We start from the raw sequence: 21,131 nt of genomic DNA, 5'->3' as shown, positions 1-21,131 counted from the left end.
AGCACAAGATGTGGCTGGAATATGAGATACCCAGGAGGCACGGCAGGAAGTGAGGTTGTGCAGGCAGAGGTCACAAACCAGCCATCCATGGGCCAAGTTGAGTTTACAGACTGCTTTATTTGACCCACATGGTGTTCTGGTTAAAATATTGTTAAAACTTAACTTGGTTATCTTTAGTTGGGGATTGGGTTCTCTAATTCACCAAGGTCTTCACCTCTGAGAATCATGTTACCTGCCAGGCATGTTACCAACTTGCAACTCCCAGTATAGGATCTATATAGCCTCTTTCAGACCTAAAAATCCTTTGATTATATAATCAGTGGTTGCAAAATTGTGGTCCACAGGCCATATCTAGCCTGCTGGCATGTTTTGACAGTTTTTTTAAAAATTTGAATTAGTTGGGGTACGTGGCTGACTCGGTACAGCATGCTACTCTTGATCTTGGGGTGGTGAGTTTGAGTCCCACATTGGGTGTAGAGATTACTTAAACAAACAAACTTTTTTAAAAAATTAAAAATTTTTTTGGAGAGGGACACATTAATGAACAGGTCACTCTTGGGGACCACTGGGACTCCACTGTGCTGGGACCTTAATAAAACTGAAAAGAGGGGCGCCTGGGTGGCTCAGATGGTTAAGCATCTGCCTTCGGCTCAGGTCATGATCCCAGGGTCCTGGGATCGAGTCCCGCATCGGGCTCCCTGCTCAGCGGGGAGCCTCCTTCTCCCTCTGCTTCTCTCTCTCTCTCTCTCTCTCCCTCTGTCTCTCATGAATAAATAAAAAAATAAAATCTTTAAAAACAAAAACAAAAACAAAAAACACTGCAAAGAGCATGCCTCAAAGCTGTCTCGTTGGTTAAAGGCTACCCCCGGAGGCATTCACGGGCCAACTTTTCTGGACTGAGCAACCCAGTGGCCAGAGAAAGCTCTCAGTGAAGGTCCTTAGAGTAGGATGCTGTCTTGCTGGCCTGTGCAGAAATGGCAAGTCAGAGGGTTAAAGCCAACAGAGAAGGCCTGGGGCTGCAGGTCTCAAGGGAGAACTGGCAGAGTTCCAAATTCTCCCCCAAAAGGGGGCACACTGGAAGGCAGAACCAACAGCCCCTTCTGTAGAGCACTGGGATCAGAAGGGCTGGGCTCTCAGAGCTTTCCTGGTGCCTCTGGCACCAAGGAGAAGCAGGGCATGAGGGCTGGTCAGGGAAACGCACTGACTGCCATGCTTGCGGATTGATTTATTATGGAGCTGCCAAGCTCCATCTGCCAGGAGGAGGAAAGAACTAAGCCAATTCGCTCACACAAAACCTTTGTCAGAAGGAGCTGTGCTGATGACCTCGGAGACTTCCGGCCAGCCTGGAATTCTACTCTAGTCCCTTCGCCATGCACACCTCCAGCAAATAGCTGGTCCAGAAAGAACTCACTTCATTTAAAGGTGATTTATAATAAAAAATAAATAGCACCAGACCCATATATTACAGAAAAGTGGGCGGGGGAGGGGAGAAGCGGGGCCCAGAAAAAACAAATGGCAGATGAAAGGCACTCACAGAAAAAAAAATTAACATGGAAACAGATGATAATCAGGAAACACAAAGAACTCAAAGGGCTTAATACATTTCAAAACAAGAGTTCAAAGCAAAGATGCAATAGTTCAAAGGGATGATGAAGCAACTGAAGGAGATGGCACTGGCAGAGCTCAGGAAAGAAGTGGGGTTTTTTTGTGTTTGTGTTTTTAAAAAAACAAAACAAAACAAAACAAAAACACCTCAGAACTGAAGATCATTTCAGAAACATCAAAAAGGAAGCTAGCCTTGCTGAGTACAGAGGTCAGGATTGCAAAAAGCAAGTGAGGGAGTTGTCAATGAACACTTAAAAAGGAACGAGGAAATAATACAACTAACAGGTATGGAAACACAGAGGGAGAGAGAGTGGGCTAAATACATGGGTTTCCTCAACTTTAGAGGTGTAAATCTTTTTTTTTTTTTTAGATTTCATTTTTAAGTGGGGCACCCAGATGGCTCAGTTAAGTGTCTGCCTTCGGCTTGGGTCATGATCATGGGGTCCTGGGATTGAGCCCCAGGTACAGCTCCCTGCTTTGCGGGAGAGTCTGCTTCTCCCTTTCCCTCTGCCCCTCCCTCCACTCGTGCACTCTCTCTCTCTCTCAAATAAATAAATAAAATGTTTAAAAAAAATTTTACTTTTAAGTAATCTCTACACCCAACGTGGGGCTCAAACCTACGACCCCAAGATCAAGAGTTGCATGCTCTACCAACTGAGCCTGCCAAGTTCCCTATAGCTGTAAATCTTCAGACACATTTTAAACCTGATAAACCAAGAAAAAGATGTATAAGTCTATTTAAAAGATAGGGAACTAACAATAATCATTAAAACTGGATAGACAAGGATTTAAAAAAAGGAGAAGTATAACAATTACTCTTTTTTGACTTTGAATTTTGTACTAGGCGCATATATATATATATATGTATATATATATACATATATAATATATCTCACCTGTTAAAATGAATGCATCAATTTTTATTTATTTAAGTAAACTCTACCCCCAGGGTGGGGCTTGAACTCATGGCCCCAAGATCATGCATCACGTGCTTTACTGACTGAGCCAGCCAGGCATCCCTAAATGCATCAATTTCTAAGTAATTAAACAAAATCAATGCAGTGCAATAAAGGATGCAGCTCCTAGTAGAGCACCACAATAAAAACAGGTTCATTGAATTCTAGAAACTAGGAGGGTTGCAATTGAATAGAAATAAGTGAAAGAAGAAAATGGCAAAAGGATTATAAAGTACTCAGGCTTTTGAATTTACATTGGTTTATCAGGAACAATAATTAATAATAACTGAGTTAATTACAAATATAATCCGGCTACATTAAGCACCCTAGACCAGTATCTGCAGCTTATCAAGACATCAAAAGATAAAAGACTTTTACCCCAAGATCAAACACATTTGATAAAATAGGCTACCAAAAAGAAATAAAGTCAGTAGAGAGACCAGAGCAAGCTTCTTAGACTTTGTAATAAGAGATTTTAAACACACACACACACACACACACACACACACACACACACACACACAAGGAACAACCTGGGGCCCTTGTATCCAAACCACCTCATTAGCTGAACCTGCTTTCTCTTCACCATGATCACAGCCAGCCTCCTGGGATGATGCATGTGGTGTGTGGTGAGTGTAAATGAAATGATAAGATTACTAGATCTGTTGAAAATATGAATATCCTGTCTACTCATAACTTACCTTAAAATTTTCTATTTAACATCTCCCATTGAGAAAATAATGCAAAATAACAACTGCTGGCAAGGATGGGGAGAAACTGGAACCCAAGTCTGTTGCTGGTGTGAATGTAAAATGGTGGAGCCACTGTGGAAAATAGCATGGCAATTGCTCAAAAATTTAAGCAAAGCATCACCATATGATCCAACAATTCTACTTCTGGGTATATACTCGGAGGAATTAACAGCAGAGACTCCAAAAGATATCTGTATACCAATGTTCACAGCATTATTATTTGCAATAGTCAAAAGGTAGAAAAACCCAAATGGCCATTGACAAATGAATAAGCAAAATGTGCTATCTATATATAATGGAATGTTAGACTTAAAAAGGAAGGAAATTCTGATACATGCTATAATGTTGATGAAACTTGGAAATATTCGAACTTGGAAACAAGCCAGACACAAAAGGACAAATATTGTAGGATTCCCTTTGTATGAGGTTCCTACAAATTCATAGAGACAGAAAATAGAATGGTGGTTGCTGGGGGCTGGGAAGAGGGGTGAATGGGGAGTTATTATTTAATGGGTACAGAGTTTCAGTTGGGGAAGATGAAAATTTGCTGGCGACAGATGGTAGTTACATGACAATGTGAATGTACTTAAATGCCACTGAACTATACACCTAAAGATGGTTTAAATGGTAAATTTTGTTTTATAGATTTTACCACAATTTTTCTTTAGGTTAAAAAAAAGAATGTTCCCCTTCCTCCTCCATTATTAAATGATTGTCTAGAAGCCATTAGGTGGTACCAGCCTTTGTAGGCACCTGCCTGGGGGTGGAGGAGGCTGTGGTTGGTGAACCAGTAGCCCTGGAGCCCTGGGCAGGGTAAGGATGATGGGAGATGTAAGCAACAACAGGAGACTAGTTACTCATAGGAGGATTGGTCAAAGAAGATCATGAGAGCCAGGTTTCTCTCTGTTGAAAAAGAATTAAATGAATGGAAAGGGCGAAAACTAGAATAAACCCTATGGTGTTGAACTTGAGTTGAAGGTGTTGGTGTGAATGCATGGATTTCAATATATATATAGACAGATATAGAAATGGATACATAAATAAATAGATATATAGTTAAAATATCAAAAATTCAACTGAGTAAATTTGAAGATCTAATTGGTTTTATCAATTCATAAATCATGCAACACCTCATCTAGCAAGCAGAGATACTCTGAAGAGTTATGCAAAATGGGAGGCTTTCATAGAAAGGGCTGTGGGACAAGGAAGTCACTAGTAAGAGAAGCATGAAGGTTCCTTAGAGGAAAGTAAGTTTGGGATGATGGCTTCTCACTGGCTGAACCAGAGCACTTCTCATTGGCTGGGCTTGTTGCTGGGCCAGAAGAATATCTTCCTTTTGCCAGAGTCGTGAAGTAGTAACACCTTCCTGTTGGAGATGCAAGGTACCTCTCCTCCTGTTTGGGGTAACTGGCCACAAGTGGTTGCATGAGAGCTCCCCCTACAAGTCTTCCCAAGCTCAACTTTAGTTGAGGTTTCCTTTACTAACTTTCCCAGTACTTTTCCTCACTCTGTTCATGAGGGAGCCTAGGAGCAGTGATTATCCCAACAGCAATGAACAAACCCAGTGCCCAAATCTTGGTTTCTAAACACCATTCTCCACTAAAAGAACAAGGGTTTCTCGGAGAAATGGCTGATTCCAGAGCTGGGATAGGAAGGCACAAGATGTGCTGAAAAGTATGGAAATTTTCAAAAAATGATAGAAGTCAGCCTGATGGGGTTCTTACTGGTCAAATATAGGGTAATTTGGGCATCAGAAAAAATAATTCCAGTGGCAACCAAGATGCAGTAACCTCATTACAGATGCTCTCCCCTGTCCATTGTAACCAAAAACTTCGGACAAAACACAACTTGGGACTCTTACAAGTAAATAATGGCAAGTGTGCTGGGGGAGGGGGGCAGGTAGTAAAAATGAAAAAACAGCCCCAATGAGGGTGAGTTTCCTGGTTTAATGAAGTCACAGGACACAAGTCATTAGACAAGAATCAACTGTATTTTTATATACCACTGAACAATTAGAAACTGAAAATTTTAAAACAACACCATTTATAGTAGCACTAAAAACATGAAATAGTTAGGTATAAATATAACATAATATATGCAGATTCTGTATGCTGAAAACAATAAAACATTGAGGTAAGAAATTAAAGAGCATCTAAGTAATACCAGACCTGGTACCAGTTCCTTTACATATATTTCCTCTTTGACTCTTCAGAGCCATTCTGTGTGGTAGTTACTACCTCCAGGCTCAGAAAGAGTCTGACTTATCTAAGGCCATATGATAAAAGAATTCATAGCAGCTTCCTTTTGGAATAGCCTGAAATTGGAAATAACTCAAATGTCCTTCAACCAGTGACTAAGTAAACCATGGCATATCCACACCATGGCTTATTACTCAGCAATAAAAATGAACAAACTATGAAACATATAAAACCTAGATGACTCTCCAGGGAATTATTCTGAGTGGAGAAAGCCAGACCCAAATGGTTACACACTGTATGATTCCATTTATATAACATTTTTGAAATGAAACAATTATAGAGATGGAGAACAGATTAGTGGTTGCCTGCAGCAAGAGATGGGAGGTAGGGGAGAGGGATGGGTGTAATTATAAAGCGGTAGCATGAGGGACTGTCAGAACTAGACCTCAAGACCTGACCTTTGCTGCCTACCTGCTTGTACTCACCAACCTCTGTCCCACATTTTTCCTTAAGCTCTTCTTTCCACCTATCTCTTTAACTCAGGCAAAAGACCCAATGGGCAGAGCATCCTGTGATAGAAACTGAAAACCCTCAAGCAGTAAGGACTGCCTGGACAAAATGCTGCAGCTGGCCCAGACCACCCAGTTCAGTTTGAACTCAACCCCTGACTCACGCATGCGCAGAGGGGCCATGGAGTGACCAACTGTTATCTTTACCTCATTATACTACTAAAATCTGCACTCAAGGAGGAGCACAAACCTCATTTACATAATGCACAATACATGTATAGGCATGTTTCCTTAAGGTGCATGCATGACTTTATGCCCACCTCTACATAGGATGACAAGGCCCTCCTATCTAAATATTCACCCTACTTTACCTAAATAAAAGGAATCCATTCACCCTTGCTCAGAGTCACAGCTTTGGAAGTTATTACCTGTGATCTCCTTATTTGCTGCAAATACAGTTTACTTTGTAAGAGCAGTCTGTGTGGTATAGTTTCTATCTGTAATTCACCAAGGATCAAAATCACTTTAGTTCAGTTACAGGATCTTAGTGGTCATCAAACATTTCTAGATATTGTGGCACAGGTTCATGAATCTACACATGATAAAATTGCATAGGCCTATACACATACACAAATAAGTGCTTATAAAACTGGTAAAATCTGAATAAACTGTGGATTGTATCATTGTCAATCTTCTGATGTTGATATTGTACTATGATTGTGCAAGATATCACCATTGGGGAAAACTGGGTGAAAAGTGCATGAGACCTCTCTGTACTATGTTTGCAACTTTCTATGAAGCCATAATTATTTCCAAATAAAAAGCCTTAAAAAAAAAAATGTATCGAGGCTTCTATACCACAACCCCCAACAGTATGCCATTAAAAGACACCAAAGTCTCTGAAAGAGTATGGGAATCATATTAGAGCTCCCCTTCATAGATGAAACCCACTACTTGTCCTTTTTTCCTGATTCAACATTTACTGAGAGTCCAACTGGGAATCTTGTGTTGGAAGCTAAGTGACAGGAGATGCATGATTTATGATCCCTTCCCAAGTGAGCTCCCAACCTAGTGCTAATGAAAAGGCCTAATACGATAAGAACATTGGACTACAAGTCAAAAGAATTCTGTCCTTATGGAACCACTTACTAGGTGTTTTAGTTTGGACCAGTCCATTTCCTCTTGGTGTGCTGACTTCTTAACCTGCAAAATTCGGGAGAATGGAATACATATAAATATATTTTAAACTTAATCCAGGTCCTGTGGATGGGTTCAAGGAAACCTGGAAATCACCTGAAATCATATGCATAAGTATGTAGGATAATTCCAGAAGAGGTATTTTAACTTTTTTTTTTTTTAGATTCTGGGTATTTGCTCACCCATAGAGTTTAGAATAACTGCATCTAATTTTTGGATTTAATGTCAATGGTCCCTTCCATTCTAACATTCTCCAATTCTAACAGATCTCCAAGATCTCTCCATTTCTAATATTCTATGATTCTAATAGGGATGCAAGAAATGGACTAGAGATCTAACATTCTGTGATTCCATGGACCACAAGAGTTCATTCCCTTCCCTGACAGAGCAAGGATTACATTTTTCAACATGGAATTCTAGGCAGTGTATGATTTAACTTCCAAATGACCTTCCAACATCAGCTTTCATCCCTTTCCCAGACCCTGGCCACTCTCCCCCCCCCCCACCACCATGTAGTCTGCAGTTTCCACAAAGTTTTGCTCCCATTCACTCTGTGCCTTGGCACAGGCAATGCCTTCTACCTGGAATGCCCCTAAATCTACCCTTTTTCTTCTTGAGTATCAGCTTGAAGTTCTCCCCAGTAAAGCCTTCCATGACCCTTCGTCCTTGCAGCAAGGTTTGATGTGCTCCCTTAAACCCAGGTTTCTGACTGCCTGTTACCACCCAGGGAATAGGACTGTTGGTTCACTCAGGGCAGTGAATCAAAATGCCAAGAGGTGAAGCAGAGGAAGTAAAGGTTTGAAGCTAGTAGGTATAACAAACTCTAGACACCTGTTTTCCCACCTCTGGAAATAAAGAAAAATATCAGCTCTAAGGAAAACAACAACCTGAGAGCAGTAGTAAATGTAAACAGCATTCTGTTTCTGAGACAAAAGGGAGTGGTGGGGATTGAGGCCATCTGGGACAGAGCATCTTGTCTAAAAGGAGACTCGACTCAGCTCCAGCTAATTGTTGATTGGCAGGAATGTGAGTGGGTCCAATGCGGTCAGCTCATCTACTTTTTCAAGAAAAGCTGGAAATCCAGTTTTGCATGTGAAATCTCCCAATTTTAAGTGTCAATAACTAAAAAAATATTCAAGACCCATTGCAATGATTTTCAAGGTTTTCAAGCTGTGAAAAATGTTCTGTGAGGATCCACTTCTACCCATCCAAGAGAACACATCCTATGGGGGGGCAAGTTTTATATGAGGGCTGCTGGTATATTACAAGTTGTTAAACAGACCCACTCCTTCTGCACGGAGCTCAGACAAAACCTTTCATATGGGTCCTCTGTCTCTCTCTGGGTCTTAGTTTCCCTATCCATAAAATGGTGATACAAAACATAATTGTGAGTCAGCCGTCAAACAGAATCTATCACTGAAGGTTTATCAGAGCTACATGCTTTTATCTGCATCATCTCGCTGAATTCTCAAAACTTCTATGAGGTAAGTTGTATTACTTCCACATTTTACAAATTAAAAAAAAAAAAAACCTGCAGCTCAGAAATAGCAACTTACATAATGAAGACAATAGCAAACATATAAAAAGCCCTTTCTTTCAAAGGGCTTTGCTGATTCAATCCTCTCAACATGTCTGGCCTAAGGCAAATAAACCCTGAAATGGGGATTCCACCAAGGCAGCCTGACTCCAAAACGGTAGCACAGGGCTGCTTAACAGAAATATAATGCAAACCATACATATAATTTAAATTTGTCTAGTAGCCACATTTAAAAAGTAAAATGACAAGGCTAATTTTAATAATACTTTATTTGACCCAACATATGCAAAATATTATCAATCTAACATGTAATCAATATAAAAAATATTGAGATATTTTACTCTTTGTTGTACTAAATCTTGGGTGTATTTTACATTACAGCACATCCCAAATCCGACTAGCCACATTTCAAGGGCTCAGTAAGCCCATGCATATGGGGCAAGGCATTCACTGTCTAATTTTAATGTTAAAAGCAGAACCCACAGAGGCACCTGTCCCTTGGTTTCAAAGGACACGCAAAATATAATAATGGCACACAGTTCTTGAACATACACTTTGTGCCATGGGAGGGGAGAGTCTTACTATGCGCGTTGGGGATCTTCACACGTTGTATTTTGTCATCCTCGCAACAAGGCGAGTGCCACTGCCCTCCTCTTTTGACGGAAGGAGGATTTCCCTGGGTCGGAGGCTCCCCTAGTGCCGATCTCCGTCCCGCCGCCCCGCTCCCGCCACCGGCCGGGCGCCAAGCCCCAGCGAAACCTTGGTTCGCCGTCTGATAATGAGGTGTGCACGCAGCGGGAGGTGCAAATCACCTGCGGGCGGAAGAGCTTATAGCGGGTAAAGACCCCTCTGGGCTCCTCCTCCTCTAGCTCCTCCTCCTCTTCTTCCTCCCCCTCCTCCTCGGACTCCGATTCCTCGAACTGGCGCTGGGAGGCGACATCGCGAAGACGAGCCCTGCGCACGCTTGAATAGGCCCACCCCAGCCCCTCAGTCGCAGCCGCCTCCTGACGTGACTCGCTAACGCGGGGGGGTGCCGCTTCCGGGAGCCGGGACTCGGCTTCCGGGCGCTCTGGCGCCGAGCTCATCATAGAGGCTAGCGGGAGTTTCCGCTTCCGGTCCCCTCAGGCGGTTTGCCGGGGCGGTCGAGTTCCGTCGGCTGTCGGCCTGCCCCCATCCGCTTCCCCGGAGGCCGCGCGGGCTCTGCCCTTACACACCAAACGTCTCCCTCTTTCAGCCCGCCCCCGCGCAGACGCAGTGCTGAGCTCACGGCTGCGGGACAAAGAGTGACGTCCGGAGCTTGGAGTCATGGCGGAGACTGAGCCGAGCTTGGTGGCTGCTGGGGGCCTCGCGCTGCCGCCAGAGAAGGAGGAAGGAGCCGGCCTGAGCTCAGGCCCGGAGCGTAACTCTGCGGGCTCCTCGTCGACCCCTGAGGCCCCACCGCCTGCCCCCGAGCCCTCCAGTCCCAACGCCGCGGTCCCCGAAGCGATTCCTACGCCTCCTGAGGCGGCCTCCGCGGCCTTGGAGTTGCCTCCCCCAGCCCAGGGCCCCCCGCCGCTTCCCGAAGCTGCTCCGCGCTCCCCTCCACACCCTGGCGGCTCCCGACCCGGCCCGGAGACGTTCCGCCAGCGTTTCCGACAGTTCCGCTACCAGGACGCCGCAGGCCCGCGGGAGGCGTTCCGTCAGCTGCGGGAACTCTCCCGCCAGTGGCTGCGACCCGACATCCGCACGAAGGAGCAGATCGTGGAGATGCTGGTGCAGGAGCAGCTGCTCGCCATCCTGCCAGAGGCGGCGCGGGCCCGGCGGCTTCGCCGCCGCACCGATGTGCGCATCACGGGCTGAGCTGTGGAGCTGCGGGCGACCGGGCTCGGGCATTTTCTGGACTGGGGCCACGATCGGGTCCGGGGGCCTGAGTCTGGCTCTCCATTCCGCGTTGATGAAAACCGAGTTTTTGGCAGCTCCAGTCGTCTGATGTGTCCCTTTCGTTCGTTCTTTACTAGGTTTATTTTCCCGAGCCTGTCTCCTTCCAACCTCCTTTTTGGCTGGTGGCGAAACCAAGTTGGGAGCCCATGAGAATAAAGCCTTTGTTCCCTATTCACTTGGCATTTATTGGCTTTTGTGGGATCATTAGCGTGTTGGCTAGGCCTGAGCCTCCACATCTGGAAAATTTCTCTCCTCGCTCCACAGGACCCAACTTGGGATTCCATTGTTTAGTTGGGGTCTCCGTAAAGGTTTTAGCCGCCGTGGTTCTATATTCGCCCCTACCTCTCACTAGAATATGAAATTGCCTTCCCACCTAAAAAGGTAGTGGATAGTGGTTGTGGCAGGCGATTATCCGACTCTTACAAAGTGCTTACTCAACTGGCTACCTCTATACCAATTGGGCCACTAACTTGTTACACCAACCTGCCCTTTGGGCACAGGCTTCCCAAAAGACCTATGCCTGTGGGCTATTTTAGGAAGTGTTTTAGTGCAGGTCCTTACGGAGAGCTCCTTGTGAGCTCTGGTTTAAGCCTCCAAATTCACCTTTCTTGCCATGTTTTAGGCCTCTAGAATTTGAGTAGAACTGGCATGAACTAATGAGTTATTACATTGCTGGAGCCACTCTAATTCTCTCCAGCTATATTTTTTTAATAAGCGTAATTGTTTAGAAAGAGAAGGGCTTTGGCAAGTAATAGGGAAGCTCTGTTACGAAATCTTAAAAAAGCCTATTTTTCCCTAAGTCTTCTGTCCACTCAGGAAGGAACTAATTGGGGTCCATAGGCAATTTGGATTGGTCTCAGAAGGGTCCTAATTGCAATGGGTGCCATCTCTTAATATGAGGAAGGCCAGACCTATCTTCACTTCACTGCTCTCAACAACTGAAATCTAATAAGCCTGCAGCTCACACCACAAAGCACAAGCCAGACTGGGTTAGAGGACGATGTGGGACATTTTACGTTCACATATTAAAGACCCTTAGATGAATTCAAGATTATTTTGCCTACTTTATTGGGATTTAGAATCTTGAGCTTGCATCTGCTTCCCTGCAGAAGATATATCTGTTTACAATGTAAGTCTTCCTCTAAAAAATGTTTATAGAAAATTATGTAATGGGTATTAAAAATAGGGTACAGAACTTTATAACATGATTGAAACATAGCAACAAAAACCTGTTTTATTTTTTCCAAATACAGATACAGAAGTTTGCATGTTTTGCAAATATTGCTTCAAAGCAACATTTCTATATACAGCGCCTTCTGTTCTAATAGCGCGTAAACATAGATATGTATCCACAGTGCAATGTTGGCTCATCAAGGGTCCACCTTGCATAACACTCATCATTTAAAGAAACAAAATGGTTAGTCAAACCAGAACTGTTTTTTGTCAAGGCAATTTTTTATAGGTGGATAGTTTTTCTCAAAGAAAACTTAGGTAGTGTACATATTTCTACATGGTAACAGTAATCTTTGCAAATAACAGTTTCCAGTGCTCCAACTTGGGGTTAATTCAGCCTGACCCAGGAATTGGGGATGGAGCCCCTAAACATGGCTTTAAATTAGAGAAGCACACTGAGGTTATCAGAACTTGGGACTCATCCCTGCTTCCCTAAGGACAAAAGTCACAATGAGTGAAATGGGATTTACTTTATAAACAATAAACTCAATAATGGCCACTTGGCAGAATTAGGGTAATTCAGTTTCTGCTTCCACCTTTGAGAAAGACATGACATTGACTCCCTTAAAGTTGTAGTAGCTTCCCCAGATGTGATGCTCGAATGTATCTGAGAAAAGAAAAATCAGTAATCTAATAATACAACAGTCATCATACCTCACAGTTGTGGCTACAGAAAATCATCCTGTTTCATCCCTTTTCAGACAAACACACCATTCTTATAATGTGGCTGTCTGATAAATTGTGCAAAACATAGATGCCATGCACAGTCCTTGAACATTTCTTCCCACACCAGAAATGCCAATGTTAGCAATGGGAAAGAGCCTCTTGGAGAGGAATCGCGTCAGCTTTACTACAGATGTCACAGCCACATGTCTTCCCTCTGATGGATAAGCTACAGCAGGTCAACTGGCCCTAAATTTATTTTATATCAAATGGTGAAGAAATCACTGGACAGAGCATTCCCTGAAACAGATTTTGGTACAGAGACCTTCAAGACCACAATGACCTGTGTGCCTTCAAGGTCTAATCATTCCAAATGGCGCTGGAGATACTGTCATTGCTATAGAGATATTGGCTACTTCACGTTTACATAGTAAATATTTGCAGCATATAACATTACAGATTCATAAACCCATAATCAACTTGTGAGTGTTAATGGACAAGTGTGCTTTGATTTTTGCCTTTAGTGATAAGAAAACTAAACGGTGAAATGGGTCACTCCTCAAAGCATGGAACATTTTCTTTAACTTTGTCTAGCAAAGAAAAACAATATAGCAATTACACATGTGACCTGCAAGAGTAACAAATGTTGTCTTAAAAGGTACAAATTGTACCTGGACCTTAAGCAGCATAATCACCTTGACCTCACAAAATAATACAAACAGGAAATCTAAAGTGTTAAAGTATATTAAAACAATTCTGAAAATGCCAACTACTGAACATACACCCTTCTGGGAAGGAGAAAAACAGCACAGGTAGAATCTGAAGTTTGTTTACAACAATAGAAAATAAGGTAATTCTCCAAACCACATTCTTTGTAACAAATCTTTACAGTGAAAGAGTTCAAAATTTGGGGAAACATTTTTTGGACATTAAATAGAACCGGGAAGCTGTCAACATTAAGAAGTGGGTAGAAAACGCTGTCCTTTGGGTTCCAGAACCTGCCTGCTTCAGTTTGGAAATCCTCCTAGATTCTTATTACTGTGAGATTCTAGTTCCTCCACAGGCTGTTCGGGCTTTGCTACAAAAGACACAACCCAGCCAACTCTGGGGTAAAACCATACAAAACTTGTCCCCGGTACCATGAAGTCATGCAAGACAGGTGGTGAGAAAAGTGAAGAGTCCTAAGGAGAAGGCAGGGCAGCCAAGGCCTCTGCTCCTTCCCAACCTCCACAGAATGTGAAGTCACAACATCCTCACGAAGCTGGAAAAATGAAAATGGTGCCTGCTGCCTAAATCCATGCCAGGCAGAAACAAGAAGGCTTGGCATGTGCCCCACCCTGACAAAAAAGTCAATTAAATAAGCTGCAAGTTGAATTTACAACTGTTTCTGACTAAACTTTTTTGGCTCTCATTCCATTTATCGGTGGCACGATTTCAAGTCAAGTTTGTGCAAAAAGACTCACTCTCCATTCAACGATGTGCACAGAAGAAGGGAATCCCAAGAGTCTATTTGCTACCTTCTTGGTAGGCTTCAAGATCAGAGTGCCCTGCCCTCCAGCAGCCAAAATGGCCCCTTTGTCCAATGTCTATCACACCCCCTGCCCAGATCCCTGAAGTCAGTCGGTGTCACGTGCATTCGGCATGCTAGGTTTATTTATTTAAATATGCAAAGCTCCTCCTGCAGGTGCCCCAGGATTGTGCCCCCACTAGTTCTGGGTGCCCAGTTTCATGTTGAGCAGCAGAGTGCAATCTGCTGCACCTTGCCCAGGTCCATCAGCAGCTGCTTGATGCAATGCTTGAGCTGCGGAAGCCTGGCCAGTGGCTCCGGGGGCTCCAATTCCCCAGTGTAGTCCAGCCAGCTCTCCAACACTGTAGGCAGAAGAGAAAGAAGACCCAGTGAGCTCCTAACACTTCATCTGTGAGAACATCAGCAAGAATTTCAGCATCTTCTCCCAACTATCCCCACAAGGTTAGGCGACGGGAGGGGGGGGCCACTCAGGCAACACTGACTCATCACCCTCTCTACAAAGTATTCCCCCTAGGACAAGGCTCAAATGCTTTAGAGGAGCGCAGTCCAACAGAACTTTCTGCAGTGGAAATGGCCTACATCTGTGCTGTCTATACAGGAGCCACTAGCCATATGTAGCTAATTGAGCACTTAAAATGTAGCTAGTATGACTAAGGAACTGAACTCAAATTTTATTCAATTTTAATTCATGAAAGAGCCACACACAGAGGCGCCTGGGTGGCTCAGTTGGTTGAGCATCTGCCTTCGGCTCAGGTCATGATCCTGGAGTCCTGGGATCAGGCTGCGCACTGGCCTCCCTGCTCAGCGGGGAGCCTGCTCCTCCCTCTCCCTCTGCCTGCAGCTCCCCCTGCTTGTGCTCTCTCTCAGATAAAGATAAATAAAATCTTAAAAAGAGCCACATATAAGCTAGTGATTACTGTATTAGTGCAGCTCTACAGTCTAGAAGGCTTTGAAGAACCCACCTTCCTCAGTGTTACTCCCCAGTCTTTTTTAATTCTTTCATTCTTTTTTCAAGATTTTTATTTATTTATTTGAGAGAGAGAGAGAGCACAAGTAGGGAGGAGGAGCACTCGGAGAGGGAGAAGCAGATTCCCAGCTGAGCAGGGAGTCTGACACGGGACTCAATCCCAGGACCGCGGGATCATGACCAGAGCTGAAGGCAGATGCTTAACCAACTGAGCCACCCAGGACCCACTCCCTAGTCTTTATAAGGTTTTCCTTTGTTGGACATCAGAGAGCGTTGTGTTTTAGCCTCCTATTAAGAAAAATGAGAATCTAAAGGCACTTGAAAAGGTCTATTTTTATCACTATAAAGTCTGATTTGCTTCATATTCCTATCATCAGTAACACTGAATACTCTGACTTTATTTTCTAAGTATTTAATGTAAGATGTCCAGGTACTAACATCCTTGATTAATATTTGTTCAATATCTAAAAAACTGCCTTATCTCTGAGAGCAGGGATTTCTCTATAGAAGATGTTTTTTCTTCCCAAGCCCTCCCCGAAGCTCTGGCATCTGGAGAGAGGCCATTTTGGAACCCTGCATCTTTTGACAAGAGACAGCCCCTCCAGGGAGGCCTGTGCTCACCCCAGCCTGCCTGTACCCTTTCTAGTTCATGAGCCAACCTGTACTGAGCACCTTCTGGACCCTTGAGCTGAAGGTGCAGAAAGAGGAAGACCCACCCAGTGCCTGTTCTTCAAAGAGCTTACAGCCTCACACATAATCCTCTTCCCTCCTCAGATCCAGCCCTCCACCTTCCTTCCCACCTTTCAAAATCCTTTGTTCCCTGTAAGTTACTTCCCAGAGAAGCTCTCCCCAACTCTATACCCTAAATCATGTTGCTGTGTTAAATTAAGGGTGCTATGTGATCAAATCTTTCCTCCTTTGGAGCACTTACCATGGTTTATAATTATATATAATGGGATAATTTAATTAATACCTGTCTCTACCTCAAGATCAAGTTCCATAAGGGCAGAAGCCAAGTCTGCCTTGCTTACCATGATATCCCTAAACACTCAACTGTGCCTGAAACACAGCAGGCACTCAACAGAGAGAGTGAGAAAATGTGGGAATGGCCTAGCAAAGTGCCCACTGACTGCTCGGGCTCCAAAACTCGCCGGCCTCCCTCTGATTTCTTGTTGGTACGTGGGGGTTCCAAGGAGGAGAAACAGCCCCTCCTCCTCATCCCAACCAGTACAAGGACTTGAAAATAAGAAAATAAGATTGCCTTCTCAGACCTGAACTTGAAAGTCAAGAGTAAAGGATCAAAGTCACGGGAGAGTGACTAGTGACCTGCTGAGCAAGATAAAACTCCCCAGTGACCAGTTTCAATACATCAATTATTCTTTAAGGAAAAAAACTAGGAGATAAGAGACTGCTCAGCAAAAGGGCACAAGAATAAATGGAGAAAAGGCCCGAAAGCAATGCTGGAAGAGCCCATCTGGATGAGTGTAGAAAAGAGGTAGTCAGGGGCAGCACCTGGGTGGCTCAGTAGGTTAAGCATCCGCCTTCAGCTCAGGTCATGATCTGAGGGTCCTGGGATGGAGCCTTGAGTCTGGCTAGCTGCACAGTGGGGAGTCTACTTCTCCCTCTGCCCAGCCCCACCACTCACGCTCTCTCTTTCTCTCAAATAAAAGGATAAAAATCTTAAAAAAAAAAGAAAAGAGGCAGTTAGGACTGGCCAGGTCATTTCCAAAAGACAGACAGAATGTCAGTCCATCTGTCTTTGACAAGATGATCCTACAGTTGCTGAGAGGCCCCTCTTATGGTCATTATAACTACTTCTGATCTGGTTCCAGGCTCACCAAAGACACCATCCAAGACTATGGTGACCCAGGAGGCATGCAAAGGAAGAAAGAGCACCGGTGTGCCGCCTAGAAGAGTCTAGGTTACTCAGTAGTCTCTGAGCTTGGTTAAGAGGAGTGTTTGGAGCCCCTAAGGTGGAAACCTTCTCTCTAGATCTCCAGGACTGAAGATGACCCTGAACTATGAGAGCCAATAGCATCTCCTCTGGACTCCCCAGCATCCAGCAGGCCAGCCTTCTCTCCCTACCATGTGCTGGACCATCACCCCAAGTTTCTCTTTTAAGGGAGCTCAAAAGGTTCTCAGCAGTATAATGATAGTAAGCAAGACAGAAGGTCACAAAGGTGAGGTTCCATTTCATATACTCTCCCAGACCATCTAGATAGAGGCCAATGCTCAGTAAAGTAACATTTTTTTCTTTTTTCTTTTTTTTTAAGATTTTATTTATTTATTCATGAGAGACAGAGAGAGAGAGAGAGAGAGAGGCAGAGGGAGAAACAGGCTCCCAAGGAGCAGGGAGCCCGATGCGGGACTTGATCCCAGGACCCTGGGATCATGACCTGAGCCGAAGGCAGACGCTTAACCATCTGAGCCACCGAGGCGCCCCAGTAACATTTTTTTCTTAAAATAATATTTCTGATGCTAAAAGATTCAATATTTTCATAGTCATTAAAAATCTTTTCTCTTGGGCACCTATGTGGCTCAGCTGGTTGAGCATTTGCCTTTGGCTCAGGTCATGATCTCGGAATCCTGGGATTGAGTCTCGCATCAGACTCCCCTGCTCAATGGGGAGCCTGCTTCTCCCTCTGCCTGCCGCTTCCCCAGCTTGTGAGCTCTTTCTCTGACAAATAAATAAAATCTTTTAAAAGAATTTTTTTAAAAATCTTTTCTTGGGCGCCTGGGTGGCTCAGTCAGTTAAGCGCCTGCCTTCGGCTCAGGTCATGATCTCAGGGTCCTGGGATCAAGCCCCGTGTCGGGCTCCCTGCTCAGAGGGAAGCGTGCTTCTCCCTCTCCCACTCCCTACATAAATTATTAAATTATGGTTAATATAAAAACAGTAACTCTTTTAAAATATAAATCAAAAAATATTTATTAGACTATTTCTTAAAAGGAATACTATATCCAAATTCTTATAAGAGCTCAGTTTATCTTAATGGTATTTGGATAAACTCAAGAGTTCACTCCCTACTATGGTTGAAATAAAATGGGATTCCGATAAATCTTAATTAAATACAATGGAAAAGTCTGTTTATCTGAATAAAATCTCTATGATTTATCATTGATTTTCACACTTCAGGGCCTAGACTATCAGAACACAAACAGAGTACATGACCCCAGATCAGCAGCACACATAAGAGGCCCTCAGGAAGGCCAGAGAAGGGAGCCCAGACTTAACCTCCTCACCACACTGGCCACGAGACTGAACAGGAGTGACAAGTCAGTAAGAAGTGGGGAAACAGTGATGTCTCCCCTAAGGGCAGGCTCCTTTGGCAACAAAAGAACACCCTCCCTGTTTCCACAGTGCTAAGCCTACTCTAGGGACCCAGAGCCACTCCTACTGCTATTCTCTCAAAATCCATAATTTCCAGTCTGGCATTCAATCCTCTTTCATCTAGAGAATAGCAGGGTTTTCAGACAGTGGAATCAGTTACCATTCTAAGGAGCCCAAGGAAACCTTTTAGGAGTAAAGGGGACAGAAACACTCCCCCTTCCAGAAGTGCCCTTAGAATGGACCCTGAATTAGTCTCCCATTCCCAGTTCCTCAGGTTTGCCTCCAGGGCAGGGCAGAAGCATCAGGGCATAGAGGTCCTTCTCTCACTTTTCTTAAATAGGACAACCCTTTCCCAGTCAAGCCAGCCCTTTTATCACCTACCGAGTCACCGCCCTCCCTCAGAAAACCTCACTTTCCTCAAGGCTCGGCTTCAGACACAGGGGTTCCAGGAAGACTTCCAGTTATCATTTCCCCTGCCACACTTCGCCTTTGGCAGCGCCTCGGCCATACACTTGCCCTGGTCACACCTCATGACTCTAGCTTGTATAACGTATGGCACAAGTAGCTTTATATCCCCAATTACAGCAATGGTAGCCTGACTACACTCAGAATCTGCCAATGGAATATTTACTTTTCAATTTGGCTCCTTTTTAAGAATGAAAACAAAAAATTAATAAGTGAAAAATCAAGAAGGAATTCTGTCTTCAAAAATCAAACTGACAACTTCCTAGGGATCAAAAGAGACTGAACTTGAGCATGTTTATCAGGCCCATCTGTTACCACTAACACCTGGGAGAAATACCCAGGGTTACCCAAATGACCCAGTCAAGTTCTTAAATCTCTACTGATAAAGAAGAGAAAGCTTCAGTTTAGATTTTATGAAAGGCCGAAATAAAAGGTTTCTTCAGATTAATCCTCAAAGACATCCAAAAAACTCTATTAAGTCAAAATTGAAATCCCCCACAGAACCTGGTTAGCAAAGTTGCTCAGGTCGCACACTGCTTGCAGACAGTTAGTTATACTTCTAGTTATACTTCTGCACTCCGCTTTGCGGAAGGCACTAGGTAAGTGAGGGAGGACTCCTGACATCACACAGACCTTAAAAGTGCCAGATAAGTACTAAAAGTAAAGCTTGCTCATCTAGAGGGAGAATGGGGGTTGATGAGACTGAAAAGAAAGGAGGCAAGAATACAGCTCTCTGTGGAGAGCCAGAGAAGGAGCCCTACCATCCAGCTCTTTTTCAATGGAGTCCATCCTATGTGTGACTTCGTCCTGAAGAGATTCCACGTGGGTCAGCAGGTTAAACTGCCACTGGTGCTGGGAGCTCAGCAGCCCCTCTCCGCTTCTGTCCAGCAGCTTCCGAGTGGGGGCTTCCTCGGGTAGGACCTTTTTGGAGACATATTCCCTCACCTAGGAATGCAATGGCATTTAAGTTACTGAGTGGAGACAGCTCCCAGCCCCTTCTCCAACCAGCCAGAGTTTACAACCGTCTGAAAAATCAGTTGCAGTTTGAATATTCCAAACCTCTATCCCCCTCTCTTCCTGTCTTGGACACCTGGCAGAGGAATGCCTGGTGTAGCAATCACAAACACCTCAGGGCGGCACAGGCCTCACAACTGCTTCCCAGTGACTGGCCCAATGCCCCAGGCCTGGAAGAGGCCCCACGGAATGGCTTCTAGAGCCCGGAGATCAGAGTAGAGCAGGATGGGCACAGATAGGGGTTAGTATGTTACTTAGCAGGAGTCAGACAAATTAGTTTTAAGTCCAAGCTCCTTGTCTTGCTGAATGTGTGAGCCTGGATTAGTTATTTTTCCTCTCTGAGCCTCTGAGGCAAGTAGTAAAACCTATCTTACAGGTTCATGGGGATGAAACAGGATAAGGTTATAAAACACTGTGTTGGCCTATGGTCAGCTTGTCAGGAATGAAAGATATTTTTAATCCTAGCTGACTTGTTCAGGCCCGGTATTTTCTGATTTTTTAATATGTGGCAGATGCCTCTAGGGAATCTGCCTAGTTTGTAGGATCACAACCCTTTTCTACAGTTTGGATCTCAACCTTTCCTTCCTTCATTCATTTGAAATGAAATAGGGTCAAGCTAATATTTATTAGAGCTGACTGTGTAAAGCTCTGTGCTGAGAGCTCTTCACAGACACACTGCATAATAACTAGAGGACACGGGCACTGGCCCCTCCCACAGGGAGGTAAAGAGACACATCTAAGGAGATAAAGTGCTCAGCATCACACAGTAAGTGGCTAAGCCCAGACTTGAAACTGGGTGTGTCTCCAAAACCAACCTCACCAACCTTAACTAGCACTGTTTAGACACTGGCAAGGGCACAATGCCCATCCATGAGGGGCTTATAATCTAGGATGTCCCACCCGGCAATATGCAGTAACATATCTAATGCTGGTGATGCCAACCACGGAGTAAAGTTTGAAAGGAAGGATAACCAGGGTGGAGAAACTCTCCAGTTACACAAAGCCTCACTGACCAACTGAGGACAGGACAGAATGACACCAGTGAACATTAAAGATGACAACACTGGCAGGAAAATGACACAAAGAGGCTCTAGAAGAGCATGATTTGAATAACAAAAAATTGAGAGCTGTTCTTGGGAAAGCTGATAACCAGCAAATATTCTGACAAAATGGACTGTTCTATCAGGGCTGCAAAGTTAAAAGTCAAAGTAAAGCTATCATAGAATTGTATTGAAAACCTTATGCCTAACAAAACACTT

General features: G+C 44.1%; 3 protein-coding genes across 4 annotated transcripts in view; 1 reads left to right on the top strand and 2 right to left on the bottom strand.

Moving 5' to 3' along the window:
- The window catches only part of CNBD2 (cyclic nucleotide binding domain containing 2), a 54,525-nt gene extending 44,607 nt beyond the window's left edge, over positions 1-9,918 (bottom strand). Inside the window, exons 1-2 of the mRNA XM_028118910.2 lie at positions 9,567-9,918; positions 7,170-7,223 (exon numbers count right to left, since the gene is read on the bottom strand). Coding sequence (XP_027974711.1) covers positions 7,170-7,223; positions 9,567-9,842 — 330 coding nt within the window. The 5' untranslated portion in view covers positions 9,843-9,918. The remainder of the gene's footprint in view (positions 1-7,169; positions 7,224-9,566) is intronic.
- On the top strand, positions 9,857-10,845 carry SCAND1 (SCAN domain containing 1). Its single transcript, XM_028118909.2, has one exon. It carries the CDS (start codon positions 10,060-10,062, stop codon positions 10,591-10,593), a length of 534 nt encoding a protein of 177 aa, XP_027974710.1. The 5' UTR covers positions 9,857-10,059; the 3' UTR covers positions 10,594-10,845.
- Positions 10,846-11,882: 1,037 nt separating this feature from the next.
- Positions 11,883-21,131, bottom strand: part of PHF20 (PHD finger protein 20) — a 145,375-nt gene continuing 136,126 nt past the window's right edge. For both annotated transcript variants that reach the window (XM_028118613.2, XM_028118614.2), the window contains 2 exons: positions 19,620-19,803; positions 11,883-14,439 (listed from right to left, as the gene is read on the bottom strand). In XM_028118613.2, coding sequence (XP_027974414.1) covers positions 14,297-14,439; positions 19,620-19,803 — 327 coding nt within the window. In that variant the 3' untranslated portion in view covers positions 11,883-14,296. The remainder of the gene's footprint in view (positions 14,440-19,619; positions 19,804-21,131) is intronic.

This window comes from Eumetopias jubatus, unplaced genomic scaffold (assembly GCF_037043125.1).
Source record: "Eumetopias jubatus isolate StellerSeaLion01/CBP00866 unplaced genomic scaffold, mEumJub1_p1.0 scaffold_9, whole genome shotgun sequence".
Lineage (NCBI taxonomy): Eukaryota > Metazoa > Chordata > Mammalia > Carnivora > Otariidae > Eumetopias > Eumetopias jubatus.
This window is presented reverse-complemented; position numbering and strand designations above follow the sequence as displayed.

Bases quoted from the DNA above. Each gene is read 5' to 3' on its own strand.
- SCAND1 (XM_028118909.2), top strand. From the start codon at position 10,060: ATGGCGGAGACTGAGCCGAGCTTGGTGGCTGCTGGGGGCCTCGCGCTG.